Source organism: Castor canadensis, chromosome 8, assembly GCF_047511655.1.
Source record: "Castor canadensis chromosome 8, mCasCan1.hap1v2, whole genome shotgun sequence".
NCBI lineage: Eukaryota > Metazoa > Chordata > Mammalia > Rodentia > Castoridae > Castor > Castor canadensis.
In genome coordinates this window covers 1,967,439-1,993,488 of record NC_133393.1, presented here as the reverse complement: position 1 = coordinate 1,993,488, position 26,050 = coordinate 1,967,439, and the positions used below count along the sequence as shown (strand labels likewise).

The 26,050-nt window shown below is 39.0% G+C and overlaps 1 protein-coding gene across 6 annotated transcripts in view; it reads left to right on the top strand.

The window, feature by feature from the left end:
- The window catches only part of Prim2 (DNA primase subunit 2), a 243,906-nt gene that overhangs the window by 181,276 nt on the left and 36,580 nt on the right, over nucleotides 1-26,050 (top strand). For all 6 annotated transcript variants that reach the window (XM_074081821.1, XM_020160848.2, XM_020160844.2 and 3 more), the window contains 2 exons: nucleotides 1,082-1,154; nucleotides 5,831-6,016. In XM_074081821.1, the coding sequence (XP_073937922.1) occupies nucleotides 1,082-1,154; nucleotides 5,831-6,016 (259 nt within the window). The remainder of the gene's footprint in view (nucleotides 1-1,081; nucleotides 1,155-5,830; nucleotides 6,017-26,050) is intronic.

Genomic DNA, 26,050 nt, shown 5'->3' with positions numbered 1-26,050 from the left:
ATCCCATACAAGGCGCCTACTGCAGTTTCTTGATTCCCTACGAGAGGACAGCTGGCTAATACCTGCCATACGAGGCCCAGAGGAGTGGCTGGAGACCATTTACGGTCTATGGCTACAGGGAACCTTTATCGAATTCAGGGAAGAGGAAATTTTAACCTTTGGAGCCTGGGTGTACGCCGTTATGAGACTCGCTACTCCGGCGCCATCTGCCAACTGACCCTCCCTTCCCCTACGCCGCCCCTTGCCAGCTCGAAGAAGCCAGAGCGAACACAACGCCCCCCTTCCTTAACAAACAAAAAAGGGAGGAATGTTGGCAGTAATGGCGCCAATAGGTTTCGGTTCTTATTGCACCCTTAAGCTTCTGTTTTCCAGGGTCATGGTCCTGCCTCCCAGGGTCACAGTCCTGCCTCAAGTCTAGCTTGAATCCTCCTTCTGCCCCAACCTCCAATCAGCATGAACCATAAGATCCTAACCAATCAGATCATGCCGAGTCTCACTGAGGATATTTAAGCCCTTGCCCTTCCTGCCTCTCTCTCTCTCCCTTGGCTCTCTCCCTCTCCCACCCTGCAATAAAGAATCTCTTGGCCAGATCACTCCTCTCCACGGGGTCACTTTTGGGGCCCACATTTCCAACACTTTGACTTCCTATCAACCCTGAAAGCAGGCCTCACCATCTCCATTCAGCATAAGGAACCTGGAATATGGCCTGTAAGGGACTTTCACAGAGATCTACTGATAGGCGATAGTTTCTGATTAATGCCCCAGTTTCTTCGTCTTTGCTCTATTGTTATGCTGTCAGTGAGGGACAGGAAGTAGCAGCTGTTTGACTTAAGAAATGGGAAGTAGTGCCCTAGACCACGAATTCAGAGAGCCAGGCTGTCAATATAACTGCGTATTATTTTTAGAAGTTACTTAAATGCATTCTATTAAATATATTTTAAATACTTGGCTATATTTGTGCTAATATGTAAAATGTTTTCTTATCATGACATTAATTTATCAGAATAAAAAATTTCCTTTGAAGTGATCAAAGTGTTTTTATAAAACCTGTTTTAACGTATATTTTTTTCTTTTTTTCTAGCCATTCTTATACTGGCCAAGATTATAGCACACAGAGAAACACTGGGAAGATTTCTTTAGATCAGATTGATTCGGTAAGCATCACATACTTCTAAACTTAGACCGTTGTTAATGGAGGAAACAGGGTTTCTTCAGCCAGAGTTTGGGGTGGGAGGAGGGAGAGAATGTTAGTTCATTGCTTGCTGATCACTGATATGGAAAAATCTCATGCCCTATGCATGTGATTTTTTTTAATCATAGGAAAAACAAAGCTAATGAGAAAATTGTAGTTTAATATAAACAGAATTTAATCAATTATTCCAAAAGGGAATTCTTTCAACAGTGCTAGCTAAGTGGTGTTTATGTGCTACTATTTAGATGCCATGTACATTTAAAAAATGAGAGATCTTAGTTAGCTAGAACTGTGCTAATAAAATGCCTCAGACTTGAGGCTTAAATAACAGAAATTTATTTTTGTTGTTTAGTCTGGAGGCTAGAAGTCTAAGGCAAGGCAGCAATGGATTTGATTTCTCCTAGGGCTTTTCTTCTTCCCTTATAGATGGCCACCTTCTTGTGTCTCCCCTTTTATTTTTCCACTGTTTGCATACATCCCTGACATGTCTTTCTCTTTATATAAGAACATTAGTCACCTACTGCCTCAACATCATGACCTTGTATAACCTTCATTACCTCTTTTAAGGCCTTATCTTCAAATGTAGTCAGATTCTGAGGTACTAGAGATTATGACTTAAACATGAATTTTGGGGAAGGAGCACAGTTCATTAACAGTATTCACCAACGGTGCTAAGTGTAGGCTACAAGCCTTGTGTTGCTGATATTAGTGGGTAGCTCATTTCAGCTGTTTCACTTTATCATTCCCTAATAGAATGAAAGAGTAGTATATTTTGATATATTTTAAACTTTGGAGTTTTTCTTTAATATGTAATAGAATTTGCACCACAAAAGGAAAAATAATGCACAATAATCTTCCTTTAGACAACTACCACATTATTCACATTAATTAAAAATGTACTGAGATTTTAATGCTGGGAAACAAGAATTCTAGTAAGGTTACTAGGGAGAGACCAGAATGAATAGATTGTCTTCTATTTGAAAAATTATAATCCAGTACTTGCATAAATATTATAACCCAGTACTTAATATATCTAGAAATAACAGTAGACTTGCCTCCCTTATACAGTGGATTTGAAATTTGCTTTCAAGCATGTCTCTTCATCTTTGAATTTCGTCCCTACCAGTGCCTCTTTCTGATACCTCCCTTCTCCCTCATTTGTGTCTACTTTATTACGTGAATGATTGGAAGTTAATTCTGTTTCTGACCCTAAATGTTTTCCCCATTCATAAGCACATATGAACTTGGTTAGATACAGTGGCGGCACTAGAAGTTTAATCATTGATTCATTTAGTGGATGGATATTGAGCCTATCAGTTGTGTGCCAGTTGCTGTGTTGAGGATGTGGAGGTGAATGAGACAAAATGATCTCATCTTTGTGGACCTCGCTTGAGGGAAATAGACAACATGGTAAGTAATAGATGAGCAATAAATGTAAAATTATGTTAAGTGTTATGATGGGATGTATGGTGGGTCTCCCCTTAGACCCTGGGCTGAGTAATGCAGATACATATTTATTTGGACTGTCCCCTAAATTCTGCCTGATGTTTGCATAGCTTCAAATACGCAAATATTTAGCTGGATAGTGGATATGCAGGTAGCATAACCCCTAACATTTGCATTCTTCACCAACTTTTCCTTTAGATTCTTCTAACTAAAATCTGATTCCATCTGTGACACTCTTGCCCCTGCAGCCCTCTTCAAGTGGAGGCTGCTTTGTCCCTTACTCTGTGCAGGTTTGGGGTGAATAAGCAGCTCCCATGGGCCGTATGACCATTTCTCTGCCTTCCTTGTGGGAGCTCCAGCTCCTTCAAAGCCCTGGGATCACATCCCACCACTGATTCCTCCCTGTCTCTGGCTCCCTCCCCTTAGCCATTGATGATGTTGTACCCAGCTAACGTCTTTTGCACTAGCACCATGCCCGTTGATATTCTTGGCCTCTGCAGCAGCCAAGATGGTAATTCATCGCATATCCTTTGGAGTTCCTTTGACTGCTCTCTTTCCACATTCGTCTTCCAGTCTCATTATGACTAACCCTGGACCCTATCCTTTCCATTTCCATTATTTGGACTACTGTCAGTACCTCTTAGTATTCGTCCAGCTTCCATTCTTGCCCGCAAATAGTCTGTTTACCATAGAACAGCCAGAGCTCTGTTTATCAAATCATTATCAATCTTCTGGTGAAAACCCTCAGCAGGGTCTCTATATCATACTTAGACTAAAATGCAGACTCCTTTTATGGCCTGTGAAGCCATGTCTGCTCATTCCCATTTTGTCTTCTCCATTTTGGCTCATTCACTGTGTTCCAGACAAATGGAATTTAGGCTGTTGTAGCACACCAAGTTCCCTCCTTCTCAGGGTCCCTACTTTTATTTTCTAATATGAGCAGTACTTCTGCTTGTTCATTTGACAGGAGTCTGACTTAAAATCTGTCCTGTCTGACATGCCATCTCCTCAGAGACTTTCCTGGCCACCCAAATTAAGGTAGATCTTTCCTAGTCACACATGATCCCATTACTATTTTAATAATTTCCAGTGCTTTTGAGACCAGACAGTTCCTTTTCTTGTGTTCATTGCTTGTCTTCTCCCACAAGAAGGTAAGCTCTTTGATGACAAGGTTTGACACTTTTGTTCACTGTGGTTCCCCAGGGCTATACACATAGTAAGGGTTCAGTAAATATCTGATGATTGAGTAAAAGAGAGTCGTGGAATTGTACCAAAGGAAGCTGGAGTTGAATAGCTTGGCTTTGGTTAGATGATATGGGAGTAGGCAGGGCCCACAGAGGGAGGAAGTGAGAAGGTATAAACCTGACTATGTGATCAAGGGGCAGTGAATAAACAGCTGGAGCAGAGGATTTGCATTTGCACGGTAACAAAGTAGCTCCCCATCTGGCACAGTGCTTCCATGGGGTCCGATTCATGCTTGCTATGCAATTGATCATGAATCTGACATGTAATAGTGAATGTAATACTTGCTGTGTCTTTTTCCTTTACTTAACCGAATTAAAGGGAACATTATGTTTTATTCATCTTTGCTTTCTAAAATACTGAACAAATGTTTATTCTGTTACATAGAATTGGAAAGTAGTTATCACATTGAGGGGATCTTTCATGTTTATACTAAGAATGATAAATATTCATTGATGTTTTTGGATTAAAAATAACCAAGTAATAGTATGAAGAAACCAAAATAGTCATGTGAAAATGACCCAAAAGGCTTTCATAGTCCTGTTGAGGGAGGACATAGGTCTAATGAACTAGGCTGGGAAGAGAAAAATTCAGTTTTCTTTTCAAAGGATGAAGAGAAGCTAGATGGTCACTAGGGAGAGCAGTAAAGTCAAATAAACCAAGACCTGTTCTTCCTTGCAAAGGAACTTGCCAAGAAATCTGAGGGAGCAGGATATTTGAGAAAGTCAAATGATGCAATTGAGACCCAAAGTGAAAAAGTTGAACTCAAAGTGAACAATGATATTTCACTTTTCACACTAAGGGAAAGACCTGCAATTTTCTTAACTATTGATTTCTTTAACACATTTATTTGAATTTTCCCTTTGAGAACCATTTTTCTTATTTTTGTGTTCCACTTTATATTTGTCTAAATCATCCACTGCTCAGCAATTGTACTTTTTAGACATTTATTTCAGGAAAATGCAATCTTATGTTCACACAAAAGCTTCTATAAGAATATTCATAACAGCTTTGTTTGAAATAAAAAGCTAGAAACAACCCAAATGTTGTTTATGGAGCATAAGGTTAAACAAATTGTGGTACACCCATACCATGGAATATTATTTGGTAATAGAAAAGAAATGAGTTTAGATGTAATAACTTACATCAATTAAAAGAGAATTATGGTGAGTTTAAAAAAAAAAGCCAGTCCCGGCAGGGGTGGCGGGGAGGAAAATGTGTACACATGTGAGTAAATGTAAAAATGATGAAAAAAAGGCCAATCCCTAAACATTATGTATTGTGTGATCTATTTATGTAATACTCTTGAAATGGCAAAAGTACAGAGATAGACAACAGATGAGTGGTTGCCAAGGGCTAGGGAACTGGGGGAAGGGGTGATGGCAGGGGAGGAGGGTGAGAAATTAGGCTGGAGTACTTGTAAAAGGAGACAGGCAGGATCCTGTTCTGCCTCATGGCTGTGGTGGGGGTGTGGACACATGTGAGGAAATCATATGAAATTAGTGCATGTGTGCACAGAAAGCAGGGCATGAGTGCAGATGAGGATGTCTACTGGGAAGATGTACGGGGTTAGTGTCAGTGTTCTGATTTTGATACACACTATGACTTTGTAAGGCTTTATTGTTGAGGGGAGCTGGGAGCATCTCTGTGTATTAGTTCTTACAACTGCATGCACAGTTATCTCCAATAAAAAGTTTAATTCAAAAATTTCAAAAAAGAAACAGGTAAGATAAAATTTAATATTGTATTTTATGTAACCCTGTATGTTCAAAATACTATCATCTTAACATATAATCAATATAAAATACTAATCAGAAAGGGTTCATCTATAACAGTAGTACAGCAATACTTACGGTTTTTGTTTTTTATTCTAGCTAGAACTTCTAATCCCACCAAGTATTATGGGGCCTGCTATGTCTTCCGCATCACCATATGCTGTTTTTCTTGTAGCTTTCTGCCAAGTCCTTCCCCCCTTGCATGCGCCAGCTGCACAAAGCCTTGCGTGAGAATCACCACCTCCGTCATGGGGGCCGGATGCAGTATGGCCTCTTCCTGAAAGGCATTGGCTTGACGCTGGAACAGGCCTTGCAGTTCTGGAAGCAGGAATTTATCAGAGGAAAGATGGATCCAGATAAGGTAATTGTGAACAATCAGAGTGGTGAGTGAAATTCAACTTGGTGTAAATACTAAATGGTCTGTTTGTTAAATACACTTATGACATAGAGTTGAAAATTCTAAAAGGTAAATGTCTTTAATTTAGGTAGTAAACTCATGTATTAATCTCACATGGGAGTTTCCGCACCACAAAAGGTGGGGAAAAGGGTCTTCTCTGGAGTTGTGCCACCATGGTTAGACTGCAACTGCTTTCTGAGTTGTGCTTCTGCAGGATTCTGTGTGTGCATGCACACCCACAGCTGGTGAGGTTTTGAGGCCCAGGAGATACTGTGAACACAAAGTGAAAGCAATTTAAGTGTTTTCTCCTGTGCTTTGCAGCGCTCTCTGTCATAGGCAACCATTGGATAGCAATCACTGTAAACTTGAGCACTGCTTCTAAACCTGCCACAGCACTCAAGTTCTCACTTATTTCTTTCTAGCAGTGCCAGCTAATAACTTTTATTTGGAAATACAGTTTCATGCACTGTGGTGAAGTAAATTTTTTGTTTATTTCTTGGTTTTCTCCTTCCTGAAAAAAGGTTAATTATAGAACAAAGACTCTTCACCAAGTAAATTTTATAATAAACATTTGGTTATATTATCGATTAATTTGCTAGGGTTGCCATACCAAACTACCAAAGACTGAGGTGCTTAAACAACAGATATCTGTTTCCTCAACATTCTTCAGTCTTTGCAGGTGTGTTCTTCCCTTGGTTGTAGATGCGCCATCTGCCATCTTCCTGTGGTCTTCTTTCTGTGTATGTGCATCACTGGTATCACTGCTGCTACTTGTAAGGACACTGGTCACAGTGGACTAGGGCTCCACTCCTCTTGACCTCATTCAACCTTTGTTACCCTGTCTGAGTATAGATACATTTGAGATTATAGCTTCAAGATAATTTAGAATAACACAATGTAGTCCATAACATGTCTTTAGCTATATGCTTTATTAAAATGTTCAGAATTTTTTTATAACATATTATAAAAAGTTTTTTTTTTTTGGTCTTTCTTGGTGCTGGGAGATTCTTCAATAAGTGACTCAATAGGATTTCTTCAAACACAGTTTTGAATGTTTCTTAGACTTCTATATTTATTTCATTTAAAAGCAACGTTCTGATTATAAAAATGTGAAAAATACAGAACAATTTACCTGTCCCCCATTCAGAAAGTTACTGTCAACATTTTTGCCTTTTTCTTAAGTCTAGATAACTAGTTACCATTGTTTTTCCCCATTTTAAAAATTGATATTATTTTATTATACTTTCTCCATGTTTTTGACTAATCTTTGAAAGTACCATTTTAATTAGTTACATAACATTTTATCCTTTAAAAGTGATACAATTCCTTATTGTGTGTAATCATTCCTTATTGTTGGTTATTTGGTTGTGTCTAATTTGACCTGTCTTAAATGTTACTGCAATCAATATCTTGACATAAAACATTGATTATATAGTTCAAAAAGACAAAGATGTCAACAGTAGCTACTTACGTCATTGTTTGAAAATAGAATGATGAACTTTCCTTCTATTTTTAGTTTTCTTAGAGCTTTTATCATGAAATGGTGTTGGATCTTATCAAAGGCTTTTTCTGCATCTATTGAGATGATCAAGTGGTTTTTGTCTTTGCTTCTGTTAATGTGGTTTATTATGTTTATTGATTTTTGTATGTTGAACCACCCCTGCATCCCTGGGATGAAGCCTACTTGGTCGTGGTGAATGATCTTTTTGATGTGTTGTTGAATTCGGTTTGCCATTATTTTGTTGAGGATTTTTGCATCAATGTTCATTAAGGAGATTGGCCTATAGTTCTCCTTTTTGGAGGTGTCTGTGCCTGGTTTTGGGATGAGTATAATACTGGCTTCATAAAATGTGTTAGGCAGTTTTCCTTCCCTTTCTATTTCATGGAACAGTTTAAGGAGGGTTGGTATCAGTTCTTCTTTAAAGGTCCGATAGAATTCGCAGAAAATCCATCGGATCCTGGACTTCTTTTTTGGGAGACTCTTGATTGCTGCTTCAATTTCATTTTGTGTTATAGATCTATTCAGGTATTTAATGTCCTCTTGGTTCAATTTTGAATGGTCATACTTATCTAGAAATCTGTTCATTTCTTTAAGATTTTTGAATTTATTTGAATATAGGTTCTCAAAGTAGTCTCTGATGATTTCCTGGACTTCCATGGTGTTTGTTGTTATCTCCCCTTTTGCATTCCTGATTCTACTAATTTGGGTTTTTTTCTCTCCTCATTTTAGTCAGGTTTGTCAGGGGTCTATCGCTCTTGTTTATTTTTTCCAAGAACCAACTTTTTGTTTCATTAATTCTTTGTATGTTTTCTTTTTTGTTTGTTTCTATTTCATTTTTTTCAGCTCTTATTTCTATTATTTCTCTATTTGTTTTGGGATTTGCTTGTTCTTGTTTTTCTTGGAGTTTGAGATGTACCATTAGGTCATTGATTTGGGATCTTTCAGTCTTTTTAATATATGCATTCATGGCTATAAACTTTCCTCTCAGGACTGCCTTTGCTGTGTCCCATAGGTTCCCGTAGGTTGTGTTTTCATTTTCATTGACTTCCAGGAACCTTTTAATGTCCACTTTTATTTCATCAATTACCCATTGTTCATTGAACAATGTGTTGTTCAGCTTCCAACTGTTTGCATGTTTTTTTACTGTTGTTTTTGTTGTTGAATTCTAGTTTTATTGCATTGTGATCAGATAGAATGCATGGTATAATTTCTATTTTCTTATATTAGCTGAGGCTTGTTTTGTGCCCTAGGATATGATATATTTTGGAAAAGGTTCTGTGGGCTGCTGAGAAAAATGTATATTGTGTAGAAGTTGGATGAAATAGTCTGTAGACATCAAATAGGTCCATTTGGTCTATGGTATGTTTTAGATCTAGGATTTCTTTATTGATTTTTGGTTTGGATAATCTATCTATTGATGGTAGTGGGGTATTAAAGTCTCCCACAACCACTGTGTTGGAGTTAACATATCCTTTTAGGTCCTTCAGTGTATGTTTGATGAAATTGGGTGTGTTGACATTGGGTGCATATAGGTTGATAATTGTTATTTCCTTTTGGTCTAGTTCCCTTTTTTGTTAGTATCGAATGTCCTTCTTTATCTCGTTTGATCAATGTAGGTTTGAAGTCTTCTTTGTCAGAGATAAGTATTGGTACTCCTGCCTGTTTTCGGGGGCCATTGGCTTGGTAAATTTTCTTCCATACTTTCACCCTAAGCCAGTGCTTGTTTCTGTCAATGTGATGGGTCTCCTGTAAGAAACAAATTGTTGGATCTTCCTTTTTAATCCAGTTTGTCAGATGGATGGGTGAATTAAGTCCGTTAACATTAAGTGTTAGTATTGATAGGTATGTGGTGATTCCTGTCATTTAGTTGTCTTAGTTGTTTGAAGGTTTGATTGTGTGTACCTAAGTTGAGGTTACTCTCTACTGTCTTGCTTTTTCTTTTCCTGTGGTTTGGTGCTGCCTGTCCTTTCATGGTTATGTTGGGTTTCACTTTCTGTGTGCAGAATCGCTTGAAGAATCTTTTGTAGTGGTGGCTTTGTGGTCACATATTGTTTTAGTTTCTGCTTATCATGGAAGACTTTTATTGCTCCATCTATTTTGAATGACAGTTTTGCTGGGTAGAGTATCCTGGGGTTGAAGTTATTTTCATTCAATGCTCCGAAGATCTCACCCCGCACTCTTCTTGCTTTTAATGTTTCTGTTGAGAAGTCTGCTGTGATTTTGATGGGTTTACCTTTGTATGTTACTTGTTTTTTCATTTTTACAGCCTTCAATAGTCTTTCTCTAGTCTCTGTACTTGTTGTTTTTATGATAATATGCAGTAGGGTAATTCTATATTGGTCATGTCATTTGGTGTTCTGGAGGCCTCTTGCACCTGTATGGGCATAGATTTCTCTGGATTTGGGAAATTTTCTGTTATTATTTTGTTGAATATATTACGCATTCCCTTTTCTTGCACCTCTTCTCCTTCTTCAATGCCCATGATTCTCAGGTTTGGTCTTTTGATGGAGTCAGTGAGTTCTTGCATTTTCTTTTCATAGGTCTTGTGTCGTTTAATAGTTCTTCGGTTTTTCCTTTAATTACCATTTCATACTCAAGTTCTGAGATTCTGTCTTCTGCTTGTTCTAGTGTTGGGTTGGCCTTCCATTTTGTTTTGCATTTCTTTTTCATTCTTTTTTCTGGTGTTTTCCATATCCTGAGTTACTTTCTCGTTAATACTGTCTATTTTCGTCCTGAGTTCATTTATCTCTTTATTTATCGTGTTCTTTGTTTTGCTTTGGTAGGTTATGCAGTGGTTCTATAGTTTCTTTTGTTTGTTCCTGTGCTTTCTCACATCCTCTATTTTTGTTGTCTTGGAATTTCTTGAGTGTCTCCTGTACATTTTGGTTGACCCTATCCAGTATCCTCTCTATAAAATTCTCGTTGATTACGTGCAGGATTTCTTCTTTAAGGTTGTTCTTGTGGGCTTTATTGGGTTCTTTGGCATAGTTTATCTTTGTTTTGTTGGATTCTGTATCTGGGCATCTGTTTTCTTCATTTCCCTCTGGTTCCTGTAATAATTTATTATTGGGGGGAAAATGGTTTCCCTCTTTTTTCCATCTTCCCATCTTTACCCTTGCTACTGTTACTGTACCAGTACTGTGTGTAATTAAGTATTGTCTAGCCTGTAATAGTAACAATGATGATATCTAGAGTGGAAGGATGAGAGGAGAGGGAAAGCAAAGAAGATAAAGAAAAAGGGGGAAAAAACAAAACAAAGCAAAAACAGAATAAAAGAAATAAACAGGGAGAGATAATGTACTAATCAGCCATGAGCTAAACAGGCATTAGAAGACAGAGAGAGGATAAAAAAAATAATAAAATAATATAAAATTTCCCAAGTTCAAATGCAATAAAGTTTCAGTCTTTATAGATTTGGTGTTATTCCTTCAGCATCCAGTCCTGGTGTTGTTGTCTGAGTAGTAGTTCTGTTGTCTCATAGATGTGAAAAAAAAAAAAAGGAGTCTGGAGACAGCTTTGTGAATATCTATCTGAGGCTGCAGTTCACCTGCCACCTACTACCAGGCAGCTGTTGCTGGAGGCTTTATTTATTGCAGATCTCAAGAGTGAGCTTTACACTCACCTAGCCCCACAGGCTTTGTTTATTTAGAGTTCTCCTGGATGCATTCTCCTTTTGTTTTCTCCAGTATAAAGCCCTACCTGACTGTTGCAATTGCAGTCTTTTTTATTTAGAGTTTGCGTGGGGAGTGCTCCTCCCCACTCTCTGGAGCTCAGGGTGCCCCGCCCTCTTTGTTATGTGTCTTTTTTTTTTCAGCTTTTTGTTTATTATTTAGTTTGGGTTTTTTTCTCTTTTTCCCCTGAGTGAGGGTCAGTCTGTCCAGGGGCTATGCTGATCTTGCCCAGGGTTGTCTGTGGGAGTACCACGTGCCGCTTAGCTCACCTGGTGGTTTGCTTCTCCCAAGCAGTTTAGGACCTGGCATCTGGCGGTGTGGGAGCCCTCCTGGTTTCTCCGTTTAACGTAATGTCGGGATGCTCTGCGCAGGCTGGGGGTGTGGAGGTGTCAGAGTTTTGCCTCTTCTAGGTGGTTTTTCCTGCCAGGTATATCTCCAGCATCTCTTAAGGTTTTACTTTAGGAAGCACGCTTTCTGCTTCCTCCCTCTAGTCGCCATCTTGGAATCTCTTGAGTCTTTCTTACCATGACACACTTGGCACTTGACAGATCACAGGTGCTGAGTCAAGAGTATTGAGTGAGTGAATGGACTGCAGGACCCTGTTTCTCTGATACCTGAAGGGTGTGTGAGAGATGAGTAGATGAAGAAGGGAGACCTGTGGAAAGTCATGCCCACTGCCTATCTTTCTCATAAAGTACACAAGGACATCACTCACTAAAAAGTGCAATTAGGGCTTATAGTATGTTGTAGCAAGTGCAAGATACCACTTTCTAGAAGGATGCTAAGGGTTAACCAGTGTTAATAAAATGATGGCTAAACTATAGAATGGTTACAGTTTGACCATTCACTGATGCCTAGCATATACCAGGAACTGTAATTAATAATTTATGTTGTCCTGGTGTGGTGGTATGCACCTGTAATCCCAGCTACTGGGATACAGAGATTGGGAGGATTGTGGTTTGCGTCCATTCCAGACAAAGAAGTAATGGGGCTCCTATCTCAACCAACAAGCTTTGGCATGGTAGTGTATGTCTATAATTCTCACCACAGAGGAAGCATATGACAATTGTGGTCTGAGGCCAAACCAGGTAAAAAAGGTTGGCCCTATCTAAAAAATAATCTAAAGCAAAAAAGGCTGGAGGTATGGCTCAAGTGATAGAATGCCTGCCTAGCAAATTAGAGCCCCTGGGTTCAAGCCCTAGTACTACCAAAATATTATAATAATTTTTATATATTATTTTATTTAGTCCTGAAAACAATCCTAAGAGATAAGTATTTAAGTCTAGTTTACTAATGAGAAAACAGTAGTAGGCCGTAAGTTAGTAAGATAACGTTAGCACTGGCTTGCTTTTTCTAGCAATGTCTGTGGCCTTGGAGCAAAGGAAGAGTGGGTATGAGGTCAGAGTTCATTCAGGTTTAGGATTTGGCATAGTAGCTCACTGCCTTCAGTCATTCCTGGTTTCTGATTTAGTTCGTTCTCTCTTCAACACCATGAGGTAAGTGCTCTCGTCTTTGATGACGGTTAGTAACAGGAAGCATCCATGTAAGCAGACACTGGTATGATGACTGTAGCTGTAAGAGGGCACAGTTTAGAACATGGGCTTTCAGTGTGAAATTCAGTCACCAGAGCATTGAGAAATTATCATTAAGAGGGAGACCGTAGTAATCTGCCTGCGAAAGCCTGCCAAGACCAAGGTATGTATGTGAGATACTGTGCAATCTTATAAGGTACCAAATCAATACTAATGTTAAATTGCTGATAAATGTGTTGCTCTATAATCATTCACATTTCTCAATATCTTTCTGTTTTTTGGTACTGGAACTTGAACTCAGGGCCTTCACTTTGAGCCACTCCACCAGCTCTTTTTTGAGACAGGGTCTCGCGAACTATTTGCCCTGGCTGGCTTCGAATCACAATCCTCCTGATCTCTGCCTTCTGAGAAATTGAGATTGCAGATATGAGCCACCAGCGTCCAGCTCTCAATATCTTTATAAACCCATTGACTTACAGGTAGAGCCTTAATGCTTTGACCAGTTGGTTGTGTTTTGGTTTTTCTTTCATTTGGCTTGAATGTTCTTGTTTGTGATATCCAAGAAAGCAATTCCAATGTAATAAAAGTAGTTTGCTGTAAGAGTAGCATACCCTTTGTCACTATTGTTATAGAGCAGCAAGTCTTAAAAGGTTCCCTTAACTGCTACCAAGTCATCTGGAATGTATTTTTAAGGCTTTTTATGTTTGCACCCAAACACCTGTGCTAGGGATCAAACTCAGTGCCTCACTCATGCTAGGCCAATGGTGTACCGCTGAGCTACATCCTCAGCCCTCTATAAATATTTTAATGTATATGTTAAAGGTTTATTGCCATGCTTTTAAGTCATTTATAATACTAATTTTAGATAGCATAACAGAAGAATATTTGACATTGACTCCAGCAGCTTGGACTTGCTTTCACAAAGAGTCAAGAATCTTGCTAGTCAAGTTTTCAATGAAACCATGTATTGGGTTAGGTCTATCATTAGAGTAAAACAGGTGTTAATTGCCCTCTCCCAACATTATGCTGTTAAAAATTGACTTTACTCAATCCAATTGCTTTTGGTTTTCTACTCCAAATGGTTTTTAATTTTTTGATTATGGAAATCAGGTGAAAAAATAGATGACTTTAACTTTTTTTTTTTCTTAAAGGTTAGTGAGGATTGAATCTAGGGGCTCTCATTACTCTACCATTGAGCTGTGGTCCTTGCCCCAAACCTCAATTTTAATCTTTTATTTATAAGTCATTTTACCAGTGATACCTTATGGATTATACTGATACATGAAACTGACATTTTTATACAACTTTGAAAATAGTGGATCAAAGCTTTACTAATATCTGAGGTACTATTAGTGGAAATAGAATAGTTAGTTTCTTAGCAGGAGGCCAGGTCAAGATTTCACAGAGATGTCTTCATTGACCATGACCTAGTTAACTTGTCTCTGGGTAAGTTCCAAAATGGGTCAGACTTCTGATACTGAGGGATTCTTCTTGAAAAGATTTTGAAAATTATGTATCTCGGGGACATGAGGTGAGGGGAGTTTTATTTTTGTGTTTGACAATCCATTGTGTGTTTATCACTCACCATTTGCCTATGAATCTTTTTAAAATTTGTTTTCTTGTTTTGCTTTTTAAGAATTGGTCTGAACCATCTTTTCAATTAGTTTGCTTCTGTATAAAGTTGGATCTCATTTTATTTCAAACACAGTCCTGCAGCTGCTCTGCCCCTGTCTGTTTGCACTGCTCTTTCCATTGAGAGAATGTCAGCTTCTGTGGTCCTGGGGACTCAGAATGGCACGGTCATTGTTGCATCAGCTCAATCAGAAAAGCAGGACTTCTGGTCAAGTAAGGAATGGCAGGATGCTGACTCAAGAAATCTAGGTGGCTCCTGTTGTACACTGCGAAGAATGGTAGCTACTTGTTTTTTTACCTTTTTTAGAGACATGGTCTCCCTATGAAGCCCAGGCTGGCCTCCAACTCTGGATCCTCCTGCCTCAGCCTCCTGAATGTTGAGATTACAGCTATGTACCTTCTAAGTCATGCCCGACTTAAAAGGACAGGTTTTAAATGAAGTAATGTATTTAAGTAAGAATAGGTTCAGAGGAGAATGAGACACAGAACTCAGATTAAAAAATGTGACTGGTAAAAATGATTCTGATGAGGCACAGTAAATTACTTTTGGATTTTGGGTCCTTACAGTAAGCTTGTCATTTTCTTTTGTACTATGATAGACACACAAAACCTAACTTGTCTCTTCCTAGAGGGTACTCAGAGAAGCGATTTCATTTATTGGTTGAACAGGATTTTTTAATCATCTTCTGTGTCCCAGGAACTCTTCTAGATACGAGAGGTACAGCAGTGAAACACAGACAAAAACAAAAAACAAAACAAAACAAAATCAGTACTTTGGAGCCTATGTCCAGTTGGGTGAGAGTAACAAGTAAATGATGTGTCCTGTTCCTTGGTGGTAAGCACCATGGAGAAAAATTTCAAATAGAGTAGTCAAGACTGAAGAAAGAAACGTGTTTTAACCACAGTTTGATTTTTGCACAACAGCTCTAGGCTTTATATTTTTACTTATCATATCTTAGCAGATACTAGTGTTCACCATTTTGCAAGGAAGAAAACTTGAGGCCAGGAAAAGTCACCATGGTTGATTTCAGGTACCACCTTGAGTGGGTGAAGGAACACCTAGGGGACTGGTGTCCTGAGGAGATTGTGTGTGAGTGGGTGGGCTGGCTGGGAGAATCTATCTAGCTGCAGACTGAGATAGAACAAAATTTGCTCCTGGAGCTAGGGTGTTCTTCTCTTGCCTTGGATACCAGGAGCCCCTGGTTCTCAGGCATTGACCTCAGAGTGAGAATCATCCTATCAGCTTCCCTAGCTCTGAGGTTTCTAGATGGGGCTGAGCCACACCACTAGTATCCCATGTCCAACTCACAAATGGCCCATCATTGGAGTTCAACTGGCAATTTGTATTTAGAATAACATAAATCCAGGACAAAATCATTTTCACTTTTTTTGAAAATAGCATTCACTAATAAGAATAATCTCACTCACAGTGATGCAGGAAGAGATCATGAAGTCTTTTCCAGGAAACGTCCTGTTTCCCATCTTGACTTTTCTTTTTGGGCAGCACTGGGGTTTTCACTAAAGGCCTCAGGCTTGCTAGGTTGGTGCTCTTACCACTTGAGCCACTCTGCCAGCCTGTTTCCCATCTGGAAAGGTGAACCTGCTTCCTCTTTTTGCTGCTGGCACTTGTGCTTTAGTTGGCCTTTCTTCTCACATCATGACACTGCTCTTAACTGATCACAAGAACCTGGAGCTTCTGTTACTTTGAGTTTGTGCATCCTTGTTGAGCAGTGATACTGTGACCTCACACACTGTGGCTCGGTCACTGGAATCCACAAGTCAGAGCATTCAAGGCCACGTTGACTTCTCTGTTCTTGTGCCCATGTGCTGAAAGGCTTTCCCTTGGCACAGATGAAGGCAGGCAGCATGTTTCTTCTAGAGTCAAGCTAGCTTCCAAGTAGGATCTTATGTAAGGCATTCTCTGTCTCTTACTGATATTATTCAATTTATGGACCTTCTAGGAATAGTACAAAAAAATCTGTCTTTATTAATGGGCCCTTTCTGACAAGTGAAAGCTTAAACATTATTTTAACACAATTTTATGGTGATTATTATCTGCTAGAGTTTTATGTGTTTTAATTATTAACTGATTGATTGTGCCTTGAGGCCTTTTACACAAAGAATGCAATTTGAATAATGCTGTGGTAAAGCCACTTAATCTCTGTTTACAACTGTATTACGTTGTATTCCAACTGCTAATAACTCCTTTCTGTAGACAGCAAGGCATGTGTTGTTTTCATGAAAATATTGTTTTAGAAGCTATATTTTGTTAAAATTAGATTTTTTATCTAAAGTTCATACAGTGGTATGTAGTATTTTTAAAGACAGATTTTAATCTACCTGTAGTGTGTATACGTTTATTACCTAGAGAAGAGGAGAAAATTGTTCTTTGTGGTGGACAGAGGGAATTCTGACTTGATGTTACTTAACTTCAGTACCCTGGTTTGAAGCAGGTTTGGTCTAAGCTGCTATTGGTGAGAGCTAAAGAATCCTTCCTAAGGATATTTGTCCGTAAGACCAGCCCCTGTGACCATCCTTCTGAACACCAAGCCAGCAGGGACTCCTCTTCCGTGCCCTTTTGCTCTCAGCTAGATTCCAATTGTCTGCACAGGATGACTCTTCCTAAGTTCATATACTTGCCCTACACAGAATGCTGTGTGTCTAGTCTTTTCTCACATGTAGCCCTTAGGTGAAAGTGACCTGAGTAAGGGTAGCCATTGGTATTTTTTCTTAGAAGTTCCAACATGTGCTACTTTGTTTTGTTTTTTTCCTTCATATTTGAATCTTGCTGTTGTAATAAGTACTTTTTACTTAAAAATATAAGCAGGGCAGGGTGCAGTGGCTCACTGCTGTAATCATTGCTACTCTGGAGGTAGAGATTGGGAGAATCTCGATTTGAGGCCAGCTCAGGCAAAAAAGTTAGCAAGACTCTATCTCAACCAATAACCTGGGCATGGTAGTGCACATCTATAATCCCAGCTGTGCAGGAGCAGTAAGTAGGCCCACCCCTGGTCAAAAAGTTAGATACTATCTGAAAAGTAAAACAAAAAGTTCTGAGAGTATGACTCAAGTGGTTGAGTGCTTGAACTCTACTGAGTTCAAACCCAGTACCACCAAGAAAAAAAAGATTAAAAGTGTGTTGATATTCTTTCAGGGAACTCTGCTAGCCAAAGAATTACTTATAAGGGAGCTTATCATTAGAGCAGGTGGACCATCATTGCCACAGCAAGGCTTTTTGTTATTTTCTCTTTATAAAGATAAACCAGAGTCCCAACAGGTCACATTTCCTTTACCGCTAGGGATTATCTACAAGGAAGCAAAGAATGTCTGTGAATATGGGATGTAATATTTAGGATTGTCTATAGAAGAGAATGGGGGTAAACTTGTTTTTCTTAGGAGCATACTTAATGTTTTAAATGGTTGAGTCAGAGTAAACTTGTGATCATCTGTCTTGGGTAAGGCATTGGGGAATGCTGACATTCATTGTGTCCTGTATATCTGGCACTGTTCATAAATACTCTTTATTTGTAAAGAAACATCCTGAAGATCAATGAATTTCAGGGAAGTAGAAGGTCTGGGATTCACCTGATTCTTCTGTCTATTGGATGGGCCACACCACCTACACTAGATGTGCTTTCATGGTATTGTCTTCCTCACTTAGAATGTCGAAAAGTAAAAATGAAGTAGTGAAAGAAACAGAAATAGCTAAATTAATTGTTTTACTCAAGCCCTACAAAAGCCCATGTTCCTAATTTTTAGAAGGAAGTATGATTTTACAGGACTATCTGACAGCTTACTTATTGATATTCGTATCAATTGAGCTCTCTGTCCCCAGTGTTTTACTGACAATGAATGAGAAAGAAACATGTGTGAGATAGGAGCCCAGTGTTCACAAGATGCAACTCTGGAACTCAACATAATCCATGCCAGAGTGGTACTGCCTCTTACTCTAACACAACCATGGAATTGCCTTCCAATTGATTGTAAGTTCTTTGAGGCATTCACCGTGATTTGTCAGATTTAAATTCAGTAACATTTTGAATAATTGGAAATCTTTTACATAACTTAATGAGCATCAGTCTCCCCAGGAGGGCAGTGCAGTTTGTTTTCAGACAGACAAACTGGAGTGTAGTGGGGAGAAGGTGGACTTTGAAATCAACCTGAGCTCAGACTCAGGTGGTGACCAGCCAGGTAAACTTTGGATAAGTTAGCCTTGCTCAGTTCTCTCATGCCTTGTGTAAGGGTAATGATGGATTAGCATGGGGTTACATGTGGTAGTGCTTCTAGAGTACGGCTTATTGAGGCATCATCCCGCATAGCAGAGACTCCCTTAACACGAGATAGGAAGTGCATTCTGAGGGCAATGAACTAGTTCACTCAGGAGTGAGCTGGAGAAGTTGGTAAGTGAATGGACATGGAGCTGTGGTAGGGTTTGGATGTACAGAATTGGGGTGAATATCTTCTTATCTCTCAAGTGTTTATATGAGGCTGTTGGTAACATAATAAAGGATCTTTGAACCCATGGTTTGGCTAAAGGCATAGAACCATTTCTCAAGTGGGTGAGTCTTATGTTAAAACTTTGTAAAATTTGGGAGAAAGTTATTTTATCTCAATGCAAGTGTTTCTTCTGGATGCTGGGAAATTGCATGCCAGCTTTATTCCTGTGTTGGGGGAGATTATGCGAAGCCTATGAGAACTTGACCTAAGCACAGTTGTGCTCAAGTGCTTTTCCTAAGTTGTTTACATTCAGAGAAGTAGAAACGCAGGTTTCTCTTGTTGCAGGGTCATGCCCCTCCCCGAGAACTGTTGCTCCACCTTCTTGTTTACCACTGTATATAAAAGACTCCCGGAAGATGGATTGAAAGATTGATGGGGATTGTTGATTGGTGAGCTGCTTGTGAGAATGATCCTGCTGCTACTGGCTGTTTGTGTGTCTGTAAATCTGAGGGCTGAGAGTTTAAGAGAGATTAAGGAAAACGTGGGACAGTGTGAGTCTAAGGAAAGAGACTTTAAAGAATGGAAAAGAAGACTTTAGAAGCAAGGTTTTAAAGAATTGTAAAGGAGTAAGGCCTTAAAGAATAGAGAAGAGAATAATAGAGAAAAGCAAAGTAAAAGAAGAGTTATTAGAGAAAAGAAGCAATGAGGCTGTTGTGCATCTCCATCCAAGTGCCCAGCACACCTGATCCCAACTTTCTGCATGTCTGTCTTTTGTCCTTTCTGAATTTCCAGTTGCCCCCCAGTTAGGCTGGCAGGAGTGGAGCGTGAGAAAGAACTTGAGACCTGTGTGGTGGTCTTACTAATACGGGGAGAGAGGTTCAAAAATCACAGTGAGTGACTGTCTGATCCATGTGTTTGGATTTCGCTTTAAAATGTCACATGTCCAAAGTACTTTGGTTGTAGTGGTTAGCTGAGATCTAGCCAGAGTTCAATTTTTCTGAGTGCCAAAATGCTAACTTTTAGGTAGTCATTTAAAAGATGGATTTTGGACTTAAAGGTGATAGAAAAATGTTAGAACGGTGCCTCAAACTTTTTATGCTTCTCCCAGATTTTCAAATACTTGATTTTTGGTAGTATGTATAAAGGCTCTAAGCTGAAGCCATGGAAGGTATTGTTGCAGAAATTCTTGGGTCAGCCTGCAGCTCTGTGTAGTCATTGAGCATCCCTGATGATTACAAGGTGTACTTGTTGCAACGAATTCCTGCACTCTTTCCTTGGCTTTGCCTAGGGCTTCTTAGGTGCAACAAGTGCCTTTCTGGAAATTGTGTGAGGGCCTGTTGAGTTTAGGGTCCTTTCTGAGTGTGCTCACAATAACTGTCTCTCTTTATTTGCACCAAAGATAAATTTACTCATTGATAAAAAATTGAGAACTGGATCAGAAGAGTTTATGGTATACTTGATGGTATAGATCCTAGACAACATAGATGCTGGAATGTTCAGCATCCCAAAGACAATATGACATAGCTTAGTGCCCAGGGCACAGCTTAGTTCTTGGTTTTATGTGTTTATTCACTCTCTGGATGATCTTGTATCCTTTTTTATGACTTTAAATACATCTATAAGTTTATGATTCCTAATTGTATATTTTCATCCTAGCCTTTTCTGAGTCCTAGATACAGATATCCAAGTGCATACTTATTATCTATGGTCTAGATTATACAAACACAGTAATGTTGATGAGTCATCTCAAATCTAAAATTCCCATAACTGAGCTCCCAGAACACCATTCTTGTGCCAAACCAACTCCTCCATTCTTTCCCATCCCATCTCAGAGTATTGCAATTTTGTTGTTTTGGTTGGCTCAGATCAAAGCTTTGATGTGTAGTCTGTCACCACTTTTTTTAATACCTCTGCTGTCAGCACATTCTTTTGACTCATTCTTGAATGTATGTCACTGCTGTAGATTGGATCTGGGATTTCCCCCAAAGGCCCATGTGTTAAATGCTTGGTCCCCAGCTGGTGCTATTGGGAGGTGGTGGAGAGTTAAGAGGTGACTGAGCAGCAGGTTTTCAGATTACTGGGGCATTTCTTTGAAGAGAATAATAGGAGCTTATCAATTCCTTTTTTGATCTTTGCTTCCCAGCCACCAGGAGGCAAGCTGCTTTGCTATATTACACACTCCTCACCATGATTTTTGCCTTGCTTAAGGCCTAGAAGCAATGGGGCCAGTTTATCATGGACTGAAATCTCAAAACTGAGAGCCAAAATAAACCCTTTCTCTTTATTTAAATTCAGTGTTTTGGGTATTTGTTGTAGTCACTGACTAGAACATTACTTTTCCCCATCTGGTCCCTGCCATCACGGCACTGGTCTACATGGTCTCCCTCATCTGGATTACTGCTGTGGCTTCTCAGTTGCTATGGCAGCCTATCTCAGAGGACTCCATCAGTGTCACTGGAGGCAGAGGTAGAAGGGCCACTTTTGGGGCCAGTAATCTCCCGAAAGGGAGATTCAGTTTTCTTCAAGCCTTAAGATAAAACCTCTAGCAATACTCCCTAGAGTTTCATACCCCAAATTTTGAGAGGTGATAATTTCCCCTAGACATAGTCAATGGACCATAATTTAAGAGCTTTCCAGGAGAGCCCTGTGACTATCCGATTTTGGATATAACTGCGTCTTGATGAACAGTTGCTCTTTCTATCCGAAATCTATTGCTAATCTTAAAATAATGAGAATATAATGAAGTGCACCCGCTACTGACAGTCTCCCAAGCATAATCTCCTCTTTCAGCAGTTGAGGGTGAGCTTCAGGATGTGGGGCTGCTACAGGCTGGCCATCAGGAATGTCAGTCACCACTGCACAGTACAGGAAGTGCTGCTTACTTAGTGTCAGAGAGCAGCTTTTGCTCCAACATTAAAAACGGTTTGTTAAGCGTGGGTAGTTGTTTTCCCCTCTGAAATTTGTGGCGTAAAGTTGCCTATAATATTATGATAGTGTATTTTGTTTTAGACTCAGACTAGCGATGGTGGTTGATTGTAGGTCCTTGAATTTTGCATTGTGTTTCACTTGTAAATACCTTAATTTATTTTACTTTATATTTATTTCCTAAGCATGTAGACATGAGGCCCTTTGTGGTTTAGTGGTAAAGTAAAAGATACTAATGAGAATGTCTTTGGGACGTAATTATGTAGATTTAAAGGAGTGATGTAGTTTTAATTATGCCCTTTAGCTAGTGTATTTGCATATTAAACTCCTTCTGGCTCTGTGTATTTCCTTCTGAAACTTTGCTTTTCTCAGGCCTAAAATTACCAATCAGCTCATGGGTATACCTGAAGGTTATGTGCCTTAAGTTGAAGGCTGCCAAAGAATGTGTTTAAACTATTTGTCCAAAACATACACGAGTTTATGGCAAGAGAAAATGGCCCCTGGGTTTGCATTGTTCTTTGCTGGCTGAGGGAAGGGAATTCCAGCCTTGTGTGTGTGTGTGTGTGTGTGTTTCCCTCCCCAAATAAAAACATGCCTGACTGTTTTTACATGTAATTACATTACATTGCATATAATGCCTGTCTGTTAAAACATGTAATGTATTGTCTCTATCAAGAATTTTGTTAAACTCAGGAAATTTGAAATAAAGTAATGAGATTTTGAAATTATGATTTATCTTTTCTTTTTTTTTTTTTAAACCTCATTGCTTTTTTTTGGTTTGTTTGTTCACTTTCAAATAGACACCTAGATTTACCAAAAAAGTAACTCCCTTGAAGTTATGAAATGATTCGTTCGTGTTAGGGAAAATTTATGAAGCTACCGAACCCTAATATATGGATAGTTTTGTTTTTGTTTATGAATGCTTAGAGTAGGGAAAATCCTTGGTAAATTTGAAAAAAAAAGCTTTGGAAATCTTTTGAGGCTAACTTTCCTCTCAAAGAGCAATAAAAGTGTAGAATTTAAGCAAAGTAAACTTTCTTGATTGTCAAGTGTGTTTTGAGCCATAGTCAAAAGGGCAGCTGTGTGAGAGATGCATGAACTATATCGTGAAAGAACATGTGAATCAGGGTGAGTGCATTTGACCCAGTTTTCTGGATGTGTAGGCAGGCAAGTACGTGATTCATTGTGATGTGACCCAAATGCAATGACTGTTTTGGTTTTGTTCCTGAACAGATCATAACAGGTTGTTCTGTCAGACTTTCTCGTGTAATTTATGTGGGATTACATCACCTAGCCTGGGGCAGGAAGAGACGGCATGTGCAGAACTGTAGGCCTCCCTGTTAATAGTTTATGAGAGAGAACACGATTGATTCCTTAAACAGCTGTTTTCAGTGTTACTTGTTCACAAGGTGTCTCAGCATTTCTGTATTCCAAAGGAACTGCTACTGTAGAATTTATGATGGGATAGAGTGAAATTAGCAGCAATAATTGCAGCTTCTTTATTCCAACAGGCTTTTTGGGGGGGGGGTCCAGTAAAGGGAAATGTGTATAAAACTCTATGTTCACAAAAATATTAGGAGAATAATGAAAATGGAGAGCATGTGATTAAATGAGCAGACTGGAGAGCTGCCTTGGTGCAGGTCCTTTGCTTCAGCTCTTGAGTACACAAAGCCTGAGTGTTGGAACTGGCATTGGAGCTGAAGGCCTCAGGCCAGGCCCTCCCATCTGCCTAGGGAGCTCTGAAGATTTCTGCATCTATCTATATCTCCTCTTTTCTTCTCAGTCAGAGGAAAGAAAGGATACATGCAATGTGTATGTGTGTATCCAGAGTTAAGTAAATCTTCTGGAAATGGAAGTTCTCTCTAAAGCACCAATTGTTGCTGCATCTAATTTGGGATGAAGCCTGTCAGTTATTGGGGAGCACAGTATTGACTGAATCTCAAAATTTAATTCTGTTCATTTCATGGTGTTGGTCTGTCCTATGTGCTCACTGGTTTCTCTAATCTCTATTTCACACGGGTTCTTGTCAAGTGTCTAGCACCCTGCTGGGCACCTGTAGGTGCTTTGTCTATGGTACCTATTGTCTCTTGCTTTTAAAAATTATTGATAGTTAACAAGTCTCCATTGTGTGCATAATGTGAAAGAAAATAAATATGTGCCTTTGGTAGAAGAAGGAAATTGTAAATATTAACAATAGGTAGCATTTATAGAAAGCATCATTTTCTAATTTTCTCTTTTAAGGTAATAGAGCTAGTTAAGAATGAGTGTAGCAGGGAGGAGGATCAAAAGAAAACACACTAGGCCTGAGTCCTGATGAAGTAGCAGGGAGGTAGGGATGGCGTGGCAGAGAGATAAAACCAAAGGAATCTGGGCGTGGACGGGGTCACAAACACTGGGGAGCGGGAAAAGTTATGTAGCACTAGGGTAAGGTAGCCTGTAGAATTGGATGAGCCTTGCTTTCTGCTTCTGTAACCTGCTGGCAAGGGCATGTAAGGTGAGACCCCTTTGTTCTCAGGCCTCAGCCTTTGCGCACGAGTCCACTGGGTCTGTGCCGGCACAATAAAACATTGCTTCCTGATAAACTGCCTCAGTGTCCCGTATCTCAGCTTGAGATTCCAGCAACAGGAGTAATGAAAATTAATTAAACAGCATTGATTATTCTTGAAATGAAAATGTTGGTAAGTTTCAAAGCATAGATTTCATTTATACTTAGGATCATTTCTTTCTCCTTGAAAGAAAGAAATGCTTTCGTCTGCTAACTGTGTTCATAACTCAGACCTTTTTTGAAAATAGAATTTGAACATAAATTTGTAGAGGTAATGGTATAATTAAATGAGAAAAACTTACAGAACTTAAAGTACATATTCTGCCCATGAGTTCTAAGGTGAATTCATTAACCTTTGACTCTCCCTTGAGTTCTCACTCAGCTTTGGTTAACTCGGTTGGTTATCTTGGTTCATTATTTTCTTGTGAATGTGGATATGAATAATGTGTGCCTGAGAAACTATCTTTTTAATTCATTAACTCATCGTGGCAACCACTGAGCCACAGTGACATCTTTAAAAGAGTTAACAGAAGTTTTTATCTGGGCAAATGCTAAGAGTCAGAGTTAACTGATAAAAAGGGCTGCATACAATAAGCCTTTGGAAATTCTCGTTTCATATAGGGTTATAATAAGACCCAAATGCCTTTGTCCCCACTCTTTGGTTTGATGACTTGTCAGTATCACAGAGCAAATTTTTAATGTTTCTTAAGTGACCACTAAATTAGCAAATATTTAAATTGCCTTTGAGAATTCATGAGCTTGACCATGTTTTCCGACTCACTGTCAATAAACTTGGCTTTCACAATTCTTTATGTGAATTCTTTTGCTGCTTTTCTCTTGGTACTTAAAAACAATTTTTTAACCATGAAGGTAATTTTTCTGATTATATGTATTATAAAATACTTGGGTCTCATCATTGAAAGGATGGATTCTTTTCTGGGGATTCTAATGAAAATCTGTGAAGTGGCTTTCCAGCATGTCCTACCTACATGAACTGCAAAGGCTCTGTCAGCTCTGTGCTTATAAAAGTGCAAGCTAGTTAGGGGAAAACAAACTATGCCATTCAGCATAGTTTCAGGAATAAAATTATCGCATAATTAAAATTAAGCATTGAGATTTTTCTTTGAAAAAGAGAGTACATTGCCTTGTGTGATAATTAAGATGAGTAGCTACTTAGTACACTGTTGGAAGGCCAATCACCTGACAATGTTTACAGGATACTGTGAAATATTATAGGTACACCTGTTAGCAAATTGATTTAAATTTTTGCCTGCACAAAGCAAATCTAATCTTGCAGGCACACAGGTGACTTTAGGCGTAGTTATTCACCCTGTATTGCAAGGCGTATTTCAGATTCATTACAGTGACCTAGAAAATAAGTGACTACAATGTCCACTTCCAGTCTGAGAAAATAAGAAGTATAATCCTAGTTTGAAAATACTGTTAGATACTGCTTAAATTTCAAACTTCAGAGTTGTACTTCATTAATTTGATTTTCAGAGCAGGTGCTTTAAAGTTCCTTACCCCTGAATTTAGATCTCAGTTTTCTACTGACTGGTGGTGTAGGTTTCATAAAGCAAGTTGCTTTATTTCTCTGAGCCTTGGTTTCGTTTTGTATAAAATGGGCCTAGAGCTGTTTTCGTAGCATGTTAGGACTTAAGCAAAGTAAAAATATAAAGCAGTAATAATATATATGAAACAGTACCTGAGCAGAGTGAGTACTCAATAAAGGACGGTTGTCATTATGGTTAAGAC